At 37.7% G+C, this 19,901-nt stretch overlaps 1 protein-coding gene across 1 annotated transcript; it reads right to left on the bottom strand.

Annotated features, from left to right (window-relative positions):
* Positions 1–1,849: 1,849 nt before the first annotated feature.
* Positions 1,850–12,114, bottom strand: LOC139136572 (uncharacterized). Its single transcript, XM_070704312.1, has 5 exons — positions 10,555–12,114; positions 8,539–8,676; positions 7,856–7,954; positions 4,641–4,732; positions 1,850–3,440 (listed from the first exon to the last, which is right to left on the bottom strand). The coding sequence occupies exons 1-5, from the start codon at positions 12,080–12,082 to the stop codon at positions 3,339–3,341; spliced, it is 1,959 nt and encodes a 652-aa protein (XP_070560413.1). The 5' UTR covers positions 12,083–12,114; the 3' UTR covers positions 1,850–3,338.
* Positions 12,115–19,901: the final 7,787 nt, after the last annotated feature.

The following is a 19,901-nucleotide window of genomic DNA, read 5'->3' as shown; positions in this document are numbered from 1 at the left end:
CGATGCGACGTGGAACCAGCCGATCATCAGACGTTATCAACCATGGAACTAACACCAATTAGTTTCCAATCAAGAAAATATTCATTCATCCAGGATACCTCAGACCGGGATACTTAGCTGGAACAGGTAGTCGTTGCTGTGATAAATGCTGCCGAAGATACACAGGAAATGTCTACGGCCAAGGAGAAAAATGGAAATTTTACGCGTGCTGTTTGGCATGACCGTTGCTTATGTAGCTTTAAGCATTATTTACTTAAATTTCGTTACCACGGAAACGGAGGACCGAATTCGAATGGCAAAAAGAGTAGCCATAGACAAAGCTTTCCGTCACGGTATTGCTATGGCGACGAAGGATGACGCTTCCACACTGCTACAGATAAGTGATAATGTAACGCTGGATGAGAATCCTATTGATCATAACAATGTCATCGGAAACATTACTGACCCTAATATGAGCAACGTAGTGGAGCGCCCATCAAAACGCCGAGAGCGTCCAGTTCTACCGAGCGGTATGTCTGATGTGTGTGTAGATGTTTTTCGAGGCAGAATTTCAAATGTTACACTTGAGCATGAAAATATAAGAAGGGCTTTGGCGATACTGCGTGATTCCGAATTTTTAAATCTTACTCGGAATTGCAGTGAATTTAAATTAAGTAGAGGTTACATTCAACAGCCTCTGTCGTCAGACGAAGCCGCCTTTCCATTAGCGTATGCGATATTGATGTATAAATCCGCTCATCAGGCAGAACAGCTGTTACGGGCAATTTACCGACCCCAGAATTTGTACTGTATCCACGTCGATAAAAAGTCCTCTCCAGATCTCCACAGGTCAATGAATGCAATTGCAGAATGCTTCGATAATGTGTTCATTACTTTAGAAACAGTGAAAGTGACCTATCAATCGATTGATCAGGTGACTGCCGAAATTAATTGCATGAAAGAGCTAATAGGTAGAAACAAGAGATGGCGATACTATTTAAACCTGTCAGGGCAGGAATTCCCTCTGAAAACAAACCTAGAAATCGTTCAGATTTTACGTGCTTACAACGGGAGTAATGACGTCACAACGACCGAAAATCTCCAAAAGTATCGACAAGATCTGGTTCATATCATGGAAGGTGACAAAATTAGACGAACTATGTATCGAAAAGACCCTCCTCCTAGAAGAATCACGATCTACAAGGGTGAATTCCACTCAGTTCTCAGCAGAAGTTTTGTCGAATACATATTAGAGAATGGTATGGAGTTATATACATGGCTTGCAGATACACAGAGTCCAAGCGAATATTTCTACGCAACACTAAATCGTTTGCCGGACGCACCAGGTGGCTTTTCAAAAAATTCGTTATATCTTGCAAGGGCAAAAATGTGGAACCATATGAGAGGAAAGAATTTAACAACGTGCCACGGGCAGTACGTGCACGACATCTGTATTTTAAGTTCAAGCGAGTTGCCTCTGTTACTGCAACAACCACATCTTTTCGCAAACAAATTCTACATCCACAACGACCCACTTGCCCTCGATTGTCTAGAGGAGCTTATACGCAAGCGCAGTTTGCAACCGGTGGCGCTAAATATGACCCTTTACCGCAATTTTGTCAAGACAAGGACATTTCCAGAATGCGAAGTGGATATGAGAACGGTTCGATGGTGGAGAATGTTTTTCTGCGTCGTCAGACTGGTTATGCAATCAGAAGGTTACAAATGGTACCTGGATTAGACCACTGAAAAACAGATTCAAGGACAATCGACAATGAAGCTTAAAGCTCTTTATTTACAGGCTTTACTTTGTTTAACAGTTACGTCCCAATTTTGTGCAATGGTGGCGCACCATTGCACAGATAGGGACATTCATATCCAACAAATCCCACGTGGGATCAGGTAATTATTCCCTAGAAAAGTACACACTGCTGAACACATGCCAGACAGAAATGAACCCGTACTACACATTGTGCTAGGTCTTAGCATAGACCTCGAGAAAAAACTTCTCGAGGGTCTATGGTCTTAGTGGTCCCCGGAGTGGTCCAAACTATGCTGCACACCTTTGCTTTGCGACACATCGTGGTAAAGACTTCTTAGTTGAACATTGGTGTCATTTTAGTCAGTATTATTATATAGAATCTGACATCGTGAAATATCTCATCGATAACAGGAATAACTGTCTAATTATATAGAATCAGACATCGTGAAATATCTCATCGATGGTAGGAATAATGTCTAATTATATAGAATCAGACATCGTGAAATATCTCATCGATGGTAGGAATAATGTCTAATTATATAGAATCAGACATCGTGAAATATCTCATCGATGGTAGGAATAATGTCTAATTATATAGAATCAGACATCGTGAAATATCTCATCGATGGTAGGAATAACTGTCTAATTATATAGAATCAGGCATCGTGAAATATCTCATCGATGACAGGAATAATGTCTAATAATCTCAAGTTAAAAAAAAACTGTCACAGTAGAAACTAATTTCCTGGAGAAAAATGATCGACTAAACTTTCAAAGGAAACAATATCAGCGTTACTGAATTTGTTGTTGAAGTTTTCAACAATGAACTGAGACAAATATTGACTATTTATCACATTTACAACAGTAGTTATAAATATATACAGACAAATGACTACTATAATTCGAATAAGCTACACCTCTACTGCATAAAAGGCCATAAAGAGTACTGGCCATTACGCCACCTCATTGGAACCTAGATGAGGCCGTTTAATTACATCACGTGACTTCACTGATTTACATTGAAACAAGTAATATGCAGGTAAACAATTAAGAGAAGCATTATGAATAATAGAGAAAAAGTGTTTTTAAAACGATAGAAGCCATTTTAATACCTCTGACTTTCCGTCTGTCTTCGTTCAATCGCGTTCCTATTGCAAGTCATCATTATGCACGTTTTAAAACACAGTAACTTTCACAGTGTATGATATTAAATTTGTATGCTTCCACTCAGCTATGAACCTATTCCGTAGTCTATTAATTTCGATTTCGGTTTACTCTAAAAAATCTGTACATTTGTTTACATGTCAGACTCTATGAAGTTCATTTATTCCCTTTGTCTACAATGTAAGAGTCTGCAACCATAAGTAATCCTATCAAATATTATAATGACATATATACTTTCAGTTCATATTTCACTGTCACAAAACAAGACTTATACTGGTATAATATACATTAAATACATTACATCCATGCTTGGATACTAATTGCCAAATTTCATGACCCTAAATAATGAGGGCGATGCGTCACATCTAAAATAGCATGATTCTTCACGGATCGATATACGTCAGCCAAGTCAGATACCTAGCACGCCCTCAGTTCACTTTCCAAGACCCACTGCGACGCTCTCAGTACGACTAAACGTTCCATTGGACAATTGTCTCCTTCCAACCAACCAATACGTCATCATCTTGCCTTTACCCTGAAAAACGTGAACAACAAAGATACGCTGTATTGATCACATCATTAATTCTACACAACAACGTGACGCTTTGCCAAGAAATATGACCCAACATGTTTACTGTTACGCTTCGTAGAGTTAGATGAATAGCGCAGATGTTGTACTCTTTGTGCGGTTTGACGAAATCATTCTTTTCAATTATCTTTTCATTAAATGGTCTTCACAATCAGATATGCTGATGGTCCGTTATTTTAAGTTTTCATCGTCGAGCTTATTTGTTCATTCGTTGAAATAAACAGTTTAATTGCAATTGCTAGGATTCAATCTGTTAACTTGGAGTAAACATGATAACCTTTGGCATTGGTAGAAAATGAGAACAGAATGCCTCGCGTGCACGTGGTTCATAATTGTTCTCTTTTGTCTTGCTTTATAGTATCAGAATTGTCACTATCTGTAAATCTCTTTTTCTTTGACTTAAACCCTTCGTGAACTGTCATGTGACTTCAAATTAACATGAATGTGTCGTATACTGCTCTATCAAGGAAAATAGTGCACGCACTCAAACGTGAAATGATTCGAATACTTTACGATGTTGCAGAAACTGTTTGGCAGAGGAAAGCAGAAAGATATATTTGACATAGAGAATGAAAGTGGAATTGACAGTCATCACGTGTTTGTATTTAGAGAAATTGATAGTTATTGAGATCACTCCTTATTGATGGACAAATACAGCGATCTCATTGGTCTAGACATGAAAATGGCAGTGCACATTCGCAACATAGCACTGCTAGAACACGTGCGAGAGCTCATTCAGAGAAAATCGCTTCAATATACTGCTATGGTAGAAAAGCAATAACGTTTAATATACTAGAATAGTAATAAACTTAGCAAAGGGTATACCGTCATTTTTGACCAGTTCACTCAATTTATGCACTGATTATCGCTCGTGTGTATGTATGTATGTATATGTATGTGTATGTGTATGTGTACGTGAACTTGTCAAGAGTTGGTGGTATACCCGTCGCAGGGTTGGTTCATCGCTCAACAATGACGACAACAATAACAACAAAAACAACTACCAGAAGTTGAAGTAAACGTCCGTGTAAGTGGCTGTTTTCCCGTAAAACTAAAATTGAACAGTACTTCAGTTTCGAGTATAGCGATTTCTACTCTGGATATACAGCGCTAATAATGATTTCAAGTCACTGCAGCTGACATTACCTTTACTAGTATTTGTCCACGTGGTACTACCACAAAACCTCCTAATTCGGTCAAACATCTTCCAGTTTGCTGGCTAATTTGAATTTTTCCCGCTGTGAAAAAGAAGACAAAGACCACAAAAATTTATGAAGCCATGAACAATACTCATTTTCAGACGACTCTCTCGATAGTCATATCCCATCAGATCTATAGTGTCATTAAATTCACATATAAGCTTATTCCAAAAAACAACCGTACTATTTTTTTATTCAAGAAAGTGACATCCAATTCAGTATATATTCATTTTTTATGTATTTGTGTCTAAATTTTCGCCTCCCTGCCGAACTATTCGTTTTGCTTCTAGGCTCTTCCCTCAGTTAAACAGAGCACCCGCAACATCTAAGGGCCTGGATAGACTTAACAGAAGGATTGGCATTTTTCATGCAACAGTTTAGGGGAAGGTCATTTCATTTTACGCATGAATGTAAGGATGTGGAAACGATCAAGTAATATTTTAAATCACTGCTCTGAAATTTGAATTCACTGCGGGCAGGTTATGAAATATCCACAAGAATGTACGGTAAGGTTGCTGTGGTTTTGAATTTATTTGTACTCAGTCTGTTAAAACATTGTTTGTATAACATTTCAAAAACACAACTATTTACATGACTTTTGAAAGTATAAATATACCAGTCCCTTAGGCTGCGTTCACAAATAACGATTAGGGGGGTGGAGGAATCGCGATTGAAATCTTATTTTTTTCAGATCCCCCCTTAATACCCTAAAAAATTTCAAATGCCCCCCTATATGATCAAAATTTTTCAAGTCCCCCCCCAACTATCACAAGCACGCATATTTGTAAAGGATGTGCGCGCAGACAAAATAAACACGTATTGGGCCATTCCGCTCGCAGATGTTCAACATTACCTGTTATTAGTACTTTGTAAAGTCATATTTTTAAGGCAAGTTCTTAAAGTGATTCATTTTTAAACGCACCAGTGACCTTTTTGGATTTATCAGTCTAAGCCAACTTGAGTTAATCCAAATCTGGCAAGGTCAATTGCTCCTGCCGAAGAGCACACAAAATGACGATCATGAGAGAGTATGCAAATTATGAATTCTGGCAAATTGCCATATTGTAAAAAACTGAGTACAGTGACCAATCAAAATTTTGTTTCAAAAGTACAAGACATATATGAATTAGATGTATCACTGACAACTGACTGTCAGTCTGGACTCTAATTAAGCTATCACCTTATACATATTTATATTTACAGGCTTTGTCGACAAACTAAATATTGTGTGTTTGAGCATGCTGTAGGGAGACAGCAAGAAATTGTAGTTGGTATATTACATAGAAATATTGCAAAAATCATCAACAGTTGCAGCTTCTGCCCTGTTACTAGGCTCAAGTTTGGTTTATTATGACAAATCGCACATGTTTAGATTTTTCGAGATAAAAGTCATAAAATGTGACAAAATGGTTCTAGATTTTGTTAAATTATTACTAACATTACAACATTTTGATGACATAAACACGGTATTCATTTTTATTGAATTACCTACAAAATCTTGGAATTGGAAAATGTAAAACATAAAAGGGAACCAAAAAATTTCAAGTCCCCCCTACAGGGAGAGCAAAATTTTCAAGTTCCCCCTCTACTACCCCCAAAATTTTCGAATCCCCCTAAATTCCTCCAGCCCCCCCCCCCCCTCTAACCATTTTTTGTGAACGCAGCCTTAATAGCGAATGAGTCTCTATGGATGTCACAACAATGAATGATCAGAGCAAACAAAGAGGAAAGTACTGAATCACTCTCTGTTACTACTACTACAGTTAGAGAAAAGGCAATGTCGAGAATCAGTCTCTCTCACTGTTACCGCTTCCATAAACATCACAATCGCAATCAGGGCCATCAAGACAAACAATTTGGAATTTGCTATTAGGAATGTGGAAAGACTACGAGGAGGCTGCTAATGAGGCTGTAAGATTGTCACTGAGTATAACTGTAAGCTTGCGGGCATGACGTTGGACACATGCTAGAAATTCAGACAAAAATTGACAGTGTTGCATGCATTCTTGTTTTATTTACAGCTTATAGCCTGAATCGTCAAAACTGTTTCAAGCGTTCATCGAAACATCGGCAGCCGCCCATATCAAGTTGTGTTTTGTCATTCTTGCATGATTAATTTCCAAAAATGTAATCTTAATTTTTATTTTTACATATTAATGAGAGGACAATTACGTCATTTTAAACATCCCAATGGAAAATCAATCATGTTACGTTGGGGAGAGTCACTTGTTTGCAAATGGGAGCGTCGCTTCAATGTTTGGGGAGGGTCACTTGGTTACACACGGGAGGGTCACTTGTGTGTGATCAATAGAAAATGTCTGCATATTTTGAGTAAGCTATCTATCAGGGAAAGGTCAGTATATTTCATGCATCCAGTATTTGAAAGCATCAACACCCTCTCTTCATCTGTCTCGGTCCCGATCACATATGAGATTCACGAGGACAATATCAGTGCGCTCACACTTACACAGGGCTGAGTACTAGAGTACCTCCTATAGTCATATCCGTTGTCAGAGTCACTGTTTCCATTTTATGCGCACATGGTGTCCACTTACAAACACCATTTTTATTGTATTTGTTGTAAAGCTCAGATATCAATAATAAATCGTTCAATTTTGAGCGTAAAAAACTGAGATACATAACTTTTTTCTAGCAACTACATGCCTGCGATTCAGATGACTTAGGCCTACATCGTGGCAAATATGTATACGCGCCTGGAAACTGAAAGACTTTAATTTTCCTTGAAATCTGCATCAAGGATACTTTCGACCATTCTCTTTTAAAATAAAGAAAAAGATCGGATCACCGTGAAAATTTTGGCCCAACAGTTAAAAATTTGCACGTCTAACATTAACCGGAATTCGAAATTCAAAATGGTTGCCCTCCCTGTGTTCATCCATGGTATGAAAATGATAAATTTTCGATTTTCACAAGAAGTAAGAAGGTGGAAACGTTGTTTCCTTCAAAAGCTTCAAAATGAGCCCCAGCGAAGCAGTAGATCACAAACGAATTGTGAAAATCTGAGAGACAGAAAATCTGTGTAGTGTCCCCAAGGCGCATTCTAACCTTACAGAGGAAATGATTTTCGACGAACTCGGCTCCATGACAACGCGTGCACAAATCTGGCGTGCATACATTTTTGTTAAAACTGTTACAACTCACGGAGACAGTTTGATTCCATCCTGGAAGCTGTGTTGACCGTGTCACCAAATAGGCAATAACGCGGTGTTGCTATGCCAACTACACCAGCCACCACAGGTCCTGAAAGATTCATACAAACGTTCAATTACCGATAGTCAACGTCCTCAACAATTACTAAAATTGTTAAGCTTGGTCACGCACGTCGAAATCTTGCTCATCAGCTTCTTAAACTTTGTGAACGAAGCAATGTCATCGTTTGATTGGAGTGTTACACATGTCAGTATAAAATGAAGAGTGCCATTGCAGATTGCAATCGACGATACTGTTACAGTAATCTGATGACGTGGGTTGACATTTCTTCACAATTCATTCGCCACATTGCTTGTGGTGAGGTAATATTGAATTTTGTGTAATCAGAACATACTCCATTTCCTGCTTATTCTGGGCAAAGCCTTATCGGATATTTTTTTTATTTTTTGAAATGTCAAGATACAATCATTTCTGTGGTGTGTCGTGATGAAATAAAAGGAAACGTTCATGTAAGTCTAAATTTACAGAGAGAAACATCAGTGACTGATCAAAATGTAGTGATTGTTCTTAGGAATTAGTTTGTCATCACAGTACCAGGTTTTATCTCAATCCATTGATGCTCTTGTACAATTATAGATGACACTTGAGTCTGACTTCTAATTACATTTTAGTACCTGTGTTGATTCCAGCCCGTAGTTTCAGTTTTATATCTGAATGCCCTGGTATCGAGATCTCACTCATACTGCGTTGCAGATGAAGTGACAATGACGCTATCTCCCCAGTATGTCGACTTCCGTTACGGGTTGGTAATCCTGCAGGACAAAAGACGATAGAAAATGTTTCCTTTTTCAGATCACCTACCAATTGTTAGTACAGATAACAGACAAGACTAAAGCTTAGTGGACACAAAGAAATTATGTTTGAATTGTTAGTAGTCTAGGGGGTCCACCCATACCATTACTTTCACTATACATTACTTAGAACCTTTAAGAAAATCCCTTTTCGTTCTCAACTGAGGGTGTGTCCACTAAAATTGTTTAGTCCGCCCAGATAATCCACTGGCGTCCAGCAAAATTACCAATAGTTATAAAAGTCATATGACATATATACAATAATGCACAAGCCATAAACGGCTGTTACAGTATTAATCCATAGGCGTTCACTGGCCTCTCCATGTACTACAGAACGGAATGGAAAGTTCACACCGTTTTGCCCGTTCAGAGATATTTTGATTTTTACAGAGCAGAAAGGAGGCCCAACCAGATCAAACTCTATTCTAAGCACAGAATTGTAGTTCAGCAGCATTATTTAACAAAAATTCGCAGATTTCAGATTGACAATTATTATAGTCTGCGTTTATATTTCTTGAAAAAAATAGTAATGTCGCCCTGTTTTCTCAGCGTTAACATAAACTTGTGAGGTCATATGTCAAATAGCGTCCAGTCACACCAAAACGTTATTCCCGTCGATTTTATCGAACCCCGCGTAAACTTCCTGTACGACGAAACTCCATAGGTTAGAGACACAGGTGTATAATGTGTTTCTGTTAACATATGAAATAGGCTAGGACGGTCGGAAACGTTTTTCTTTATTTTGAATAGGGTGCTACCCATCAAAAATCCGCAAAATTTGGCAAAATTTGAAAATTCATAGACACGCAAAGTGTTGCCAAACATACGACACAAAGAAGCGTAGATCCCTAACATTACACAGTCTAATACGTTTCCAACCGTTTCGTATATGCCTGTTCGTTTTCGTCGTGTACGAAACGGTTGGAGTGATACTAGACTGAACGTAACACGCCCAGGCATGTACGTAATTCAGTCTTCGTATTGCACTCGTGTAGTTTTACCTTGTATTGAAAGCGACTGCATTTTGAAAACGCAGACATTACGTTAGGAGATAGACAAGAAAACAATCTCTGTTGCTGATATATTGGATTATTGACGAGGTTCCGAAGATGTTTGTAAAATTCGTTGCGGGGGTGAAATATGTGCAATTGCTAACCACAACATTACAAGATTTGCTGCTGATTTGACATTTGCATTTATTGGGTACGCGATACTGACGGTTGAAAGAGAAGGTGGTTATTTTTATGCTGATGAAAGTGAATGAAGAACGAGGCATATACTAGAACAAGGCAGTCAAATAACCTTACATAGGGCAACTGATGAGTATATTCCGTTTGTTTGCTATCAACCCTCTGCTTTGCGGCATCGAATAACGGCGATATCTGCACTCTAACCGACTTGCTGCTTGCAAAACAATTTCGACTCTTTTGAACGGGTCTAATGCTATGTGATCAATAATACTCAAAGTACATTAAAAGAGATCTAGCCAATCAGACAGACAGACAGACAGACAAACAAGGGAGAGAAATACATATACACGGACAGACAAAGAAAGGAAGACAGATAGACAGGCAGGCAGAGTGAGAAATAGACATGCCCATGAAGAAATGTGATACCATACTTTTATTTTCCATCAACACTGAGAAATTAAAAACAACCGGTTTGTTCGTCGTCTTAAGCAGCGTACACAACTTCTTGTTTCTGCATTCAAGTATCGAGATAAACAGTTTATAAGAAGAAGCAACATAAATAATTTGGTAGTTCTCTTATATTTCACATCATAAGTCTCTGAAGCTTGATCCGCACTATGATGTTCCTTTCAATGAAGTTTAAACTTACCTGAAACACACATGTAGACTTCGCCAATAGTTTCAACCTTATAGACATCATATAGCTTGATACGAGCATCAAAACACGAATACAGGCTATTTAACATACGCACAACATCAACTGGTTCCATCATGGTCGTGTACTTTGTAAAGTCTACAACATCAGTAAACAAAACAGTAGCGCTATCATAAATCTCTGCCTTCACAGGTTTCTTACTTTTTAAATCCTCAGCTACTTGAGGAGGTAACATTTGAGTCAGAAGACTGTCCGCCTTTCTCTTTTCATTGGTCAATAAACTTGTCTGTCCAGCTATGTTTTCCACGGATTTCTGAAGCTGTCGAACGATGTTTACAATGGTTCTGAGGGTTAATGGCACGATGATAATGCTGATTAGAAGTGCAAAAACATCAAGTGTGATATTGTTCGTTGCTGACGTTCTCAAATCAGCCAAAATTTCGACACATAACAATTCAACACTACTTATCAATTGGTTGATTTTATCACCAATTATACTAAGTTCGTTCAGGTATTCCAGTCCTTCAGTCATTGTGATGTTGTAGTTTCCACTTTCCAGATACTCCACACGTATTTCTTTTCTTGTCACGCTGACGATTTCCGGACAGTAGGCATCAGCAAAACAGTCCGACTCAATGTCCATGAAATGAAACGAGTATCTCTTTGCAGCAATAAAGGTCATGTCTGCAACACTGAGAGATTTGCAATACAACAAGAAAAAACTTCGAGAAGGGAATGTTCCGTCAGCAAAATAAAGCGCACCGATCAGTTTCTCCATTTCCAGATTTTCCTGGGTTTTGATAAGCATCAGATAGGACATCAATGGCTGCCATATGCTGCCACTTTTGCCCAGTTTTATCACCTCAATTATTTGTTTCGTTAAATTCAAGATGGCCTTGGAGTATACTAACACAGATGTAGAATTCGATGAGTTATCATTCAATTCAATGGCCTTGGCATAGATGTACTCCCTAAGCCCTTCCCGCGACGTAAATGTTTCTCCATCTATTGTGAGTGTTTGACTTGACAGAGGAAAGTCAATATCTGACACGTTTGCACAGCGATAAACCAAGCTTGTAGATTCTAAAGTTGCATGCTGGTAGTTCAACATGTTAGATTTGGTAAACTCGCATCTTTCGTGTTGTAGAAAAGCGATGACGTCTTTGAAAAGCATTGCATTGCTGAATTGGCTCTCCATATGGTGGATGTTGTCTTTCTCCAATGCTATTTGCCAGACAGCCATAGACATTATGACGAGGAGTAAGCCAACAGGTACAAAGAATACAACGATGAGCTTTGCAAAAAGCCATCGCTTTGCGCTGTTAGACAACAGAGAGTCTTTACCACACCACAACCTACCTAACGTAGCCTTCGATCCTGATGAGTTCATTGATATCATGTCGTCTACTTTGTTTCTTCTTTTCGACATGGTGAAAAATATGGTCTTTTCTGGCGAAAGGCAAAAAATAACGATTATTTTTCCAAAATAACTGGCACGCTTCTCACATGCGTCAGTCACCATCGATTGCAATGAATCGCGATGAAGTCTACATTGAAGGTGACCTTTCAACTTTCACCCCTTAAAAGTTCAAGACCCCGCAGCTATAATTTACTACATTTTCCCACCGAAGACAGTAAATGCGTCACTTCAGAAGATATTTGACTTGCCTTCTGTTTCGGTTTAAATTATTGAGCCTGATTGAATCCGATGGATATCCGAGTGAATGTGATGTTTGCAAATAAAATAGCATTATTCACAACAACATTGACCTTCAGGTTGTGAAATTCAAATTTGTGGCATAATATTTCACTGAAAACTTTCCAAGCCTTTACATATTTTTGAAAATGGTCCAAATGCAAGTGAAATGTTTATATCTGTCAGAAATCTGTATTTAAAATAGATACAAATGGCGAAGTTACGTTTATGGAATGTATAGAATTTTCGTTTCCTTAACCTGAAATATGATTGCATTTCAACTCCTAATCGCAAAAATAATCTGGTGATACATTTTGTTGCATTTTTTAAATCTCGAATTCCAATCTTCACTTCAGGGATATGTAAGCAAACCTGATGGCCGGAAACGTAGTGGATTGATAACCCTGAAAAACACGAGAATGTCTTTCCCCGAAACGACTTGATGTCAATGATCAGAGTAAAAATATCATAATTTTCAGTAAATTCTGAAGTCGCGATGATTTTCGGGGGAAAATTCCATTTATAGAAATAATACTTATAAGCTACATCTTCAAATATCGAAATCATTTTCGAACAGTTTAATATAATATATTATTTCAAGGGCCTCAATTGTGTGAAATGTTTCGCATTATTCTTTTTTCAGAGTGGGCCCACAGAACATGGAAATGACGTCCTGTCACATGTGGGAATTCGACAAAGAATTATCGCTATTCGTTCAAAACTCCGTTTAAATAGATGAACAAAATAGGCAGTTATGAGGTCTCGGATAATTAAAGCAGAGAAAGAACTTAGTGACGACATTCCTATACTGTTGCCGTGCTTCATATTGACGGCTTTGTGATAATGAGTTTAAGGACGGAACTACTCTTTCTCACTAAACACGATTGTCTATGTACGAGAAGAGAAGCGCCCACTGGTTCTTGAAAGGACCTCACAAGATACAAACCCACTGCTTTCATTCTGCATGAGTAGTTGGGACAGACAAACAAGAGTTAAATCCATGTCTTATCCCAAATCTTATTAACTGGTTTCCAGGGTTACGAGTGATGAATTATGGTAAGTACTTGAACAGCCGTCATCCTGAAACACTCCTGGTCATTTCCTTAGAGCTATCATCTACCTACTCAGCGAACAAAACCCCATGTCCATCAAGAGACTGAAGAATCATTCTCTGAATAGAATACAATCTCTTGATAACTTCCCCTCAACATATATTTATCGATGAGGTCTTACTTCCTCGAATTATCTTGTAGAATACCTCATTACAGTCAGTCTACTCTAAAATTTATAAGAGGTTCATCACTCAATAAAAATGAGAAAATCGTAAACCTTATAAAACATATGACAACGGGGAAATACTCTTTGAAATGAGCAGTTCACATGCGAAATTGCTAGAACATTCATTAAACTTCTTGATTGAATCAATTTGCGAGATTTTATTCACACCAAATCTTCTCAAATTCCTCATTGGTTATTGATGTTATTATCTGCCATGGAAGGTACCGAGTGAGTCACCACTGTGAGATGTACTGTCACTTCCATCCACACCTCATTACTTGCAAGCCTTTAGTGATTGCCCACATTTTAGTGCCCTGTCTACCGTGACTCCTTGTCTATCTCGCAGCTATATCCACACATAGGAAAGCTATTTCCTCTTACTCGATGGTGTAGTAAACTTGAACGTTAGATCGAGATATGGACAAAATCTGTGTTGGTTTACATGCATTGTTCCAAAACAGTGAAATGTTTCATCCTTCGGCTCAAGCTTTTGTGTAAAATTATAAAAATTAGAAAAAAATACTTTTTCATTTCATGTAATAAGCTTATGGGATAGCATTTAGACACAGACCGTACATGTCTGATTTGAAAAACAAACTTGTGTAATATTAAAAGTTATATTCATTGGATGTTATAAACTCAAAGGGAGACCACCACTGAAGAAGTTAACCTTGGTAGATGATTGTAATATTCCGGCAGTAAATCAAGTGCATCGTTTACATATAAAACCGTTGTCATGGAAACTGGGAGGGTCAAACACCGGCACTCATGCCAAAATTATTTAGAAGCGCTGATTATCATGATTATGAAACTATAAAAATTTACTTTTATTAAATAACATGAACAAAGGTTATTTCTTGCCACCTTATTACCATTACATCAAGTTTACTAACAACTTTTAATGTCATGGTCCCCTCTCGTACCTGAAAGTATATTATTGGAGTCAGCTGTTGAATCTGTTCACGAATGTTGAATAACAGCAACAGACACGTAAATACAATTATCAAACAGATGAATTGTATGATATCATAAAACAAACTGATGAGAAAACTGACGTCACAGAATATAGCTCTGGTAACATGTTTGAATGTACTGCATGGGTTAAGACATGTCTGTGTACAGCTCCAAATTGTAACTCAAACCGAGTTGACTGGCAAGTGTATTTCAGTCGAACTGCCCTTCTGCAAATTGCAATTTTGAACAAAATGGATCGTTTCAACATATTCAAGGTAGATGTATATCTGTATAATGGCTGGAGACTGCTGTACGGACGGAATGGCCCATGGAGTTCAATTCATGAGTGATCAAAAACTTTACCGGCGGGCATTTACGAACGTGCTCTGGTAATGCATTTGTTACTTTCAAAAATTATCTTTTCGGTCGTCGATCAGAGAGAGTCACCTATAGCAATCATTTTTTCTGAAAGTATGAGTAAACCGGTTAAAAGATTAACGACTTTGTATTCCATTGCCCGAACATTACATCCTCCTAGAGTCCGGCCTTGCTAGAATTGTTAATTGAATATGCCTCAATTCTGCCTTTCTGTCACTTAATAATGTGATCCATAGGCAATGCCTTGCTGCTATGAAGTAACGAGAATACATACTGATAACAACTTCATTGACGTCACCATCTACACTGTTATCCACTCTCACAACAAGCAGACCGGGTTTTCCCCAAAGATTCCATCAAAATACATTCGATGCGGGACATTCTCATCAGCAGCGATGTCTTTTTTTAGCTGTGACCCGAAGTCAGAGTCGACAATTTCACTCTAACTGGGAAAGTGGCATTTTGAGGTGTCATCTCATCACAAAAATAGCTAGTCCGTAACAAGAAGAACGATATTAAGGTAACTTTTGCCTTACTCAAAAGTTACATATCAATTTAAGTGCGATATAATGTGCATCACAAGTGAAATGTGTATTTCATATAGTCTATCAGAAGATATGACATTATACATATTGAAATAACAACGACAATGATGATACCTTGGCAAAATCTTCAGAAGTTAAGATTTCATTAATAAAAATATAGTACAGCAAAAAATTGATGACAGCCGATATTACAATGCTTAAATAATTACGTAAAAAGTTACCTTACTTGCTTTTCCAAACACGGTTGTTATAAACGTTCTGGTTGGGAAATATCTATTGTATTTTACAACGATGCGTAAACTTTGAGGCTTTACTCAGCTGGCATGATAAGGATGTCCTATGAGATTAAATTCACTGAGAAAGATTGATAGAAAGTTGTCAGGAATCTGAGTGAAAAATTCGAATTAATCATCAAAGAAACCGTCACCACGGCTTCGAGTAAGATCGAAGAAAATGCATTGCCTTCTTGAAAACATTGTTAACGAAGGCACGACAGGAAACATCATCATATGCATTCTGGTGTCTCGCAGTTCAATAAATCATTCCAATCAGATACCATGGCGGGAAATTAATGATTATATTACAAAAGTCAGGACTCTGGTTCACATTTATGACGGTACAATGTGCGATCCCTAATGGCACATTTTACCTAAATAATCGGATTTTCTCGAAAGACTTCCCTGTAATTATACATGTATTGCTAAACAACACCAGCAGATATTTAAGTGATGCCCAAGCTGCAAGTTGTCTGTAACAGATAACGAAAATGTACTTCCTGACGAAATGGTCAATATTGCGCATGTTCTTCAAAAATTTGTTTCAACCTGCACTCTATTCTAGCATCATATTCTCTGTGTTGTGTTCGCGATGACTTCCTGTCAATCTTTGGAAACGCTGAAAGTTTGTACTACATCATTAATGTGTGCTCTGAGTCTTTTCATGTGTTCCTGTGTCTTTTTGTATCCTGGTACTGTTGGCACATACAAATACACACACACATGCTCTCGCCCCTTCCTTCCTCTGTCTGTCTGTCTGTCTGTCTGTCTGTCTGTCTGTCTGTCTCTCTCTCTCTCTCTCTCTCTCTCTCTCTCTCTCTCTCTCTCTCTCTCTCTCTCTCTCTCTCTCTCTCTCTCTCTCTCTCTCTCTCTCTCTCTCTCTCTCTCTCTCACACACACACACACACACACATATCTGTTTATTCATTGCAATTGACAGTGTTTCATCTTCTAACAACTCTCATGTACTGGCATGTTGCATGTACCGGAGAAAAAAGTATTGATACATGTATCTGGTCATTTTGATGCATCCACATGTCATGTCTGCTTATACTTTGGTAACGTTTTTGGGTTTCAGATGTGAACAAATTTACATGACGCGCGGCGTAGTGATACAATCGCCATATCGACTTTTGTCGCCTTGCTTCTGTATCCATCCTCAGAAACCCCTTCAACGCAATGCATTCTTGTCGTCAAAGAGTCTGTTCATGGACAAACACTAATTACGAAGCCACGCTGAGTATTTGGATAAATAGAAGAAGCAGATAACGATAATATCAATCATTTCCTGCGATATGATAAATAGAAGAAATGACACTGGTGTCATCCTCCATGTTTTATATTTCCACTGTGTCCCGTCTTGTTTAAAACGTATTCTGTTGAATTTTCATTGCTTCAATCTCATCATCTTATTCAGAATCTCCTAAAATCCGGTTATTACTGAAATTCATTGCTCTTAATGTTGATTGACAAATAACCATGGCGATTGATAGGAACATGACGTCGATATTATTTCTCGAAACGGATATAATTCATTATTCTGAAATCTACCGTTCCTTATTATTCAATTTCCTGTGTTGTCATAGAAACCATTACAACGATACAAATTAAGTTGAAGACGCCGTCGAACACAAGGACATTCTGTTCGTTTGCATTTCCTCAAGACTTACCTATTTCAATTACCTTGTTTTCATCTAATCCTTGTTAAGAAAATTAAAGTTTGCTGCAGGAAAGCGACCGCTTCTTTGATGAAGAGTTATAAATTGCCGAATAACAAACATTCCGGGTTCAAATTAGTTCCAAACTACACATTTTACCCGTAATCACGAATAAAGTCCCCTTTAGACCCCAAACCAACCTAACCTACGTACATGCCCGCATACATATATGTTTACATAGATACATAGATTCATACACACACACATACATATATACATAGATACATACATAGATACATACATAGATAGATAGATACATAGATACATACACACATACATACATTACATACATACATACTTACACACATACATACATTACATACATACATACATACATACATACATACATACATACATACATACATACATACATACATACATACATACATACATACATACATACATACATACATACATAACATACATACATACATACATACATACATACATACATACATACATACATACATACATACATACATACATACATACATACATACATACATACATACATACATACATACATACATACATACATACATACATACATACAATCAGGGTTTGTAGAAGAAAAGTAAAGAGGATTGCAAGACGCACGTAGTCTGTCAAACCAATTTGTATTTCAGTAGGAATAGGTATAATAGCGAATCAGCCAACAGGAAGGAAACCTTAGATCGATCTAGAGTCGCGGTTAGGGAGCACAGTAAACATGCGATCAGTATGTTTTCTATTGAATAACATTTCGTTCAATAGTTTCCACAATTTGTTTATGGTCATACGAATATGGTTCGAAAAACAGTTTATCCGTAACGTTCATTTGACAGTGATGCAGCTATAGCAGATGGCTTGACTTCAGACACAGACCTGAGTGGACTTTACAGTTGCTCGACCAGTTGAAAGATTGATTGCTATTTACAACCATGTACTTGTGCACAGGAAAGACGATGAAATTTCATAAAACTGCAGCGTCTTAATAATTCACGCCAACTGTAATGTCTTGTATCAAAAGGAAATGTGACCACTACTACTTTATTTGAGGTCAAAACTTGGCATATAAAGTCAAAAACGTCTGGAGAATCTAGAGAACTTTCTCAAGTATTTTAAGTACCCCTACCACACTTAAAACATTTCAAGTACACCTTGGTAACTCATAATAATTTTGAAGTCCTCCAATATGTTGTCGTATTCGTCCTTGATTTGTCACTATGAATCTCAAAACAATCCTCTATTTCTTGCATGATACCATATTAGAGAACTATTTAGAGTTACTGAGGCTAAGAGGAAGTATAACACAGCTAATGAGTGCATACCATTTGCCAAAAAGTTAGTCCGTTACCAACGTAGATGTATTGAAAGCGGGAGACAAATGTTCTGTCAAAACCTTACCAATAACAAAACCTTCCTAAGACACTAATCAGTCCGTTAAGTTACCATACACCTCTGGTTTCATATCTCTACTGAAGAATACTGCAAACATTTTGAACCCGAGAGGCTTACTGAAACTCAGATCACCATTTTGTGATATTCTTGACAACAATACTCTCGTGACACAACGGACTGGCTGTAGCAAAATTCATGTGATTCGTGCTAAGGGAGCTTTCAGTTAACACAGGGGGGTGGGCCGGGGAAAATTTCGCGCACACCTGTACCGCAAAATGTGACCCTCCCCCCTATCCTCCTTTCTAAAATGTGACCCTCCCCTTGTCCGACATTGCCCCCCCCCCCCACCACTGCGGTATTCTCCCCAGGAATACCAGTAACTGAAACAGTATCAGCTAATTTACATAACAATTGGTTCAATTGTTCTGTTAGGGACAAATTACAGAGGGGAGGGTTGGTGTTTTTGGAGGGACAGTCGCAATTTATCACGCAAGAATTTTTTAAGAGATATGGTATTTCATATATTTAAGGGAGGGTCACCATATTTTGTGCAACTATAAGAGGGCAAGATGTGGCTGATTTAGTGCTTCACCCAAAAATATCAAATCATAATACATGGAGTCTATCAGGCAAATTATTGACAATTCCCCCCCCCCCCACGAAACATGCTATATCTGTATATAATATATGTTTGATAATGCATTTAAATGTACTTTGCTTGAATTGGGAAGTAAAATGTGCATTTGTGCACAAGAAATTGATTTCTGAATTTCATCTAAAAAGTTAGTTCACTATCCATGGTGTCTCTGATGAAACTATGAATAGTTTTTTCAAATACAAAAATTGGTAAATCTTTGCATTTGTGTGCTTTTGATTATTGATATTAATGTTCTTGATATGACTGGAGTGGTTACAAGTCTATGATTGTGTAAAAAAATTGATTTTAGAATTTCACCAAACTGTCTTTTTACTATGCATGGCGGTCTACGATGAAACTAAGAATAATTTTTTTTTCAGTTCAAAATTAGATAAATCTGTGCATTTATGTATGCTGGATTACTTACATTATTGTTCTTGATTAGACTAGAGTGATTACAAGTCCATGGTTGTGCAAGAA

The sequence above is a fragment of the Ptychodera flava genome, chromosome 7, assembly GCF_041260155.1.
Source record: "Ptychodera flava strain L36383 chromosome 7, AS_Pfla_20210202, whole genome shotgun sequence".
NCBI classification, from domain to species: domain Eukaryota; kingdom Metazoa; phylum Hemichordata; class Enteropneusta; family Ptychoderidae; genus Ptychodera; species Ptychodera flava.
Note: the sequence above shows the minus strand (reverse complement) of the source record. Positions and strands in the feature narration are given on the sequence as shown.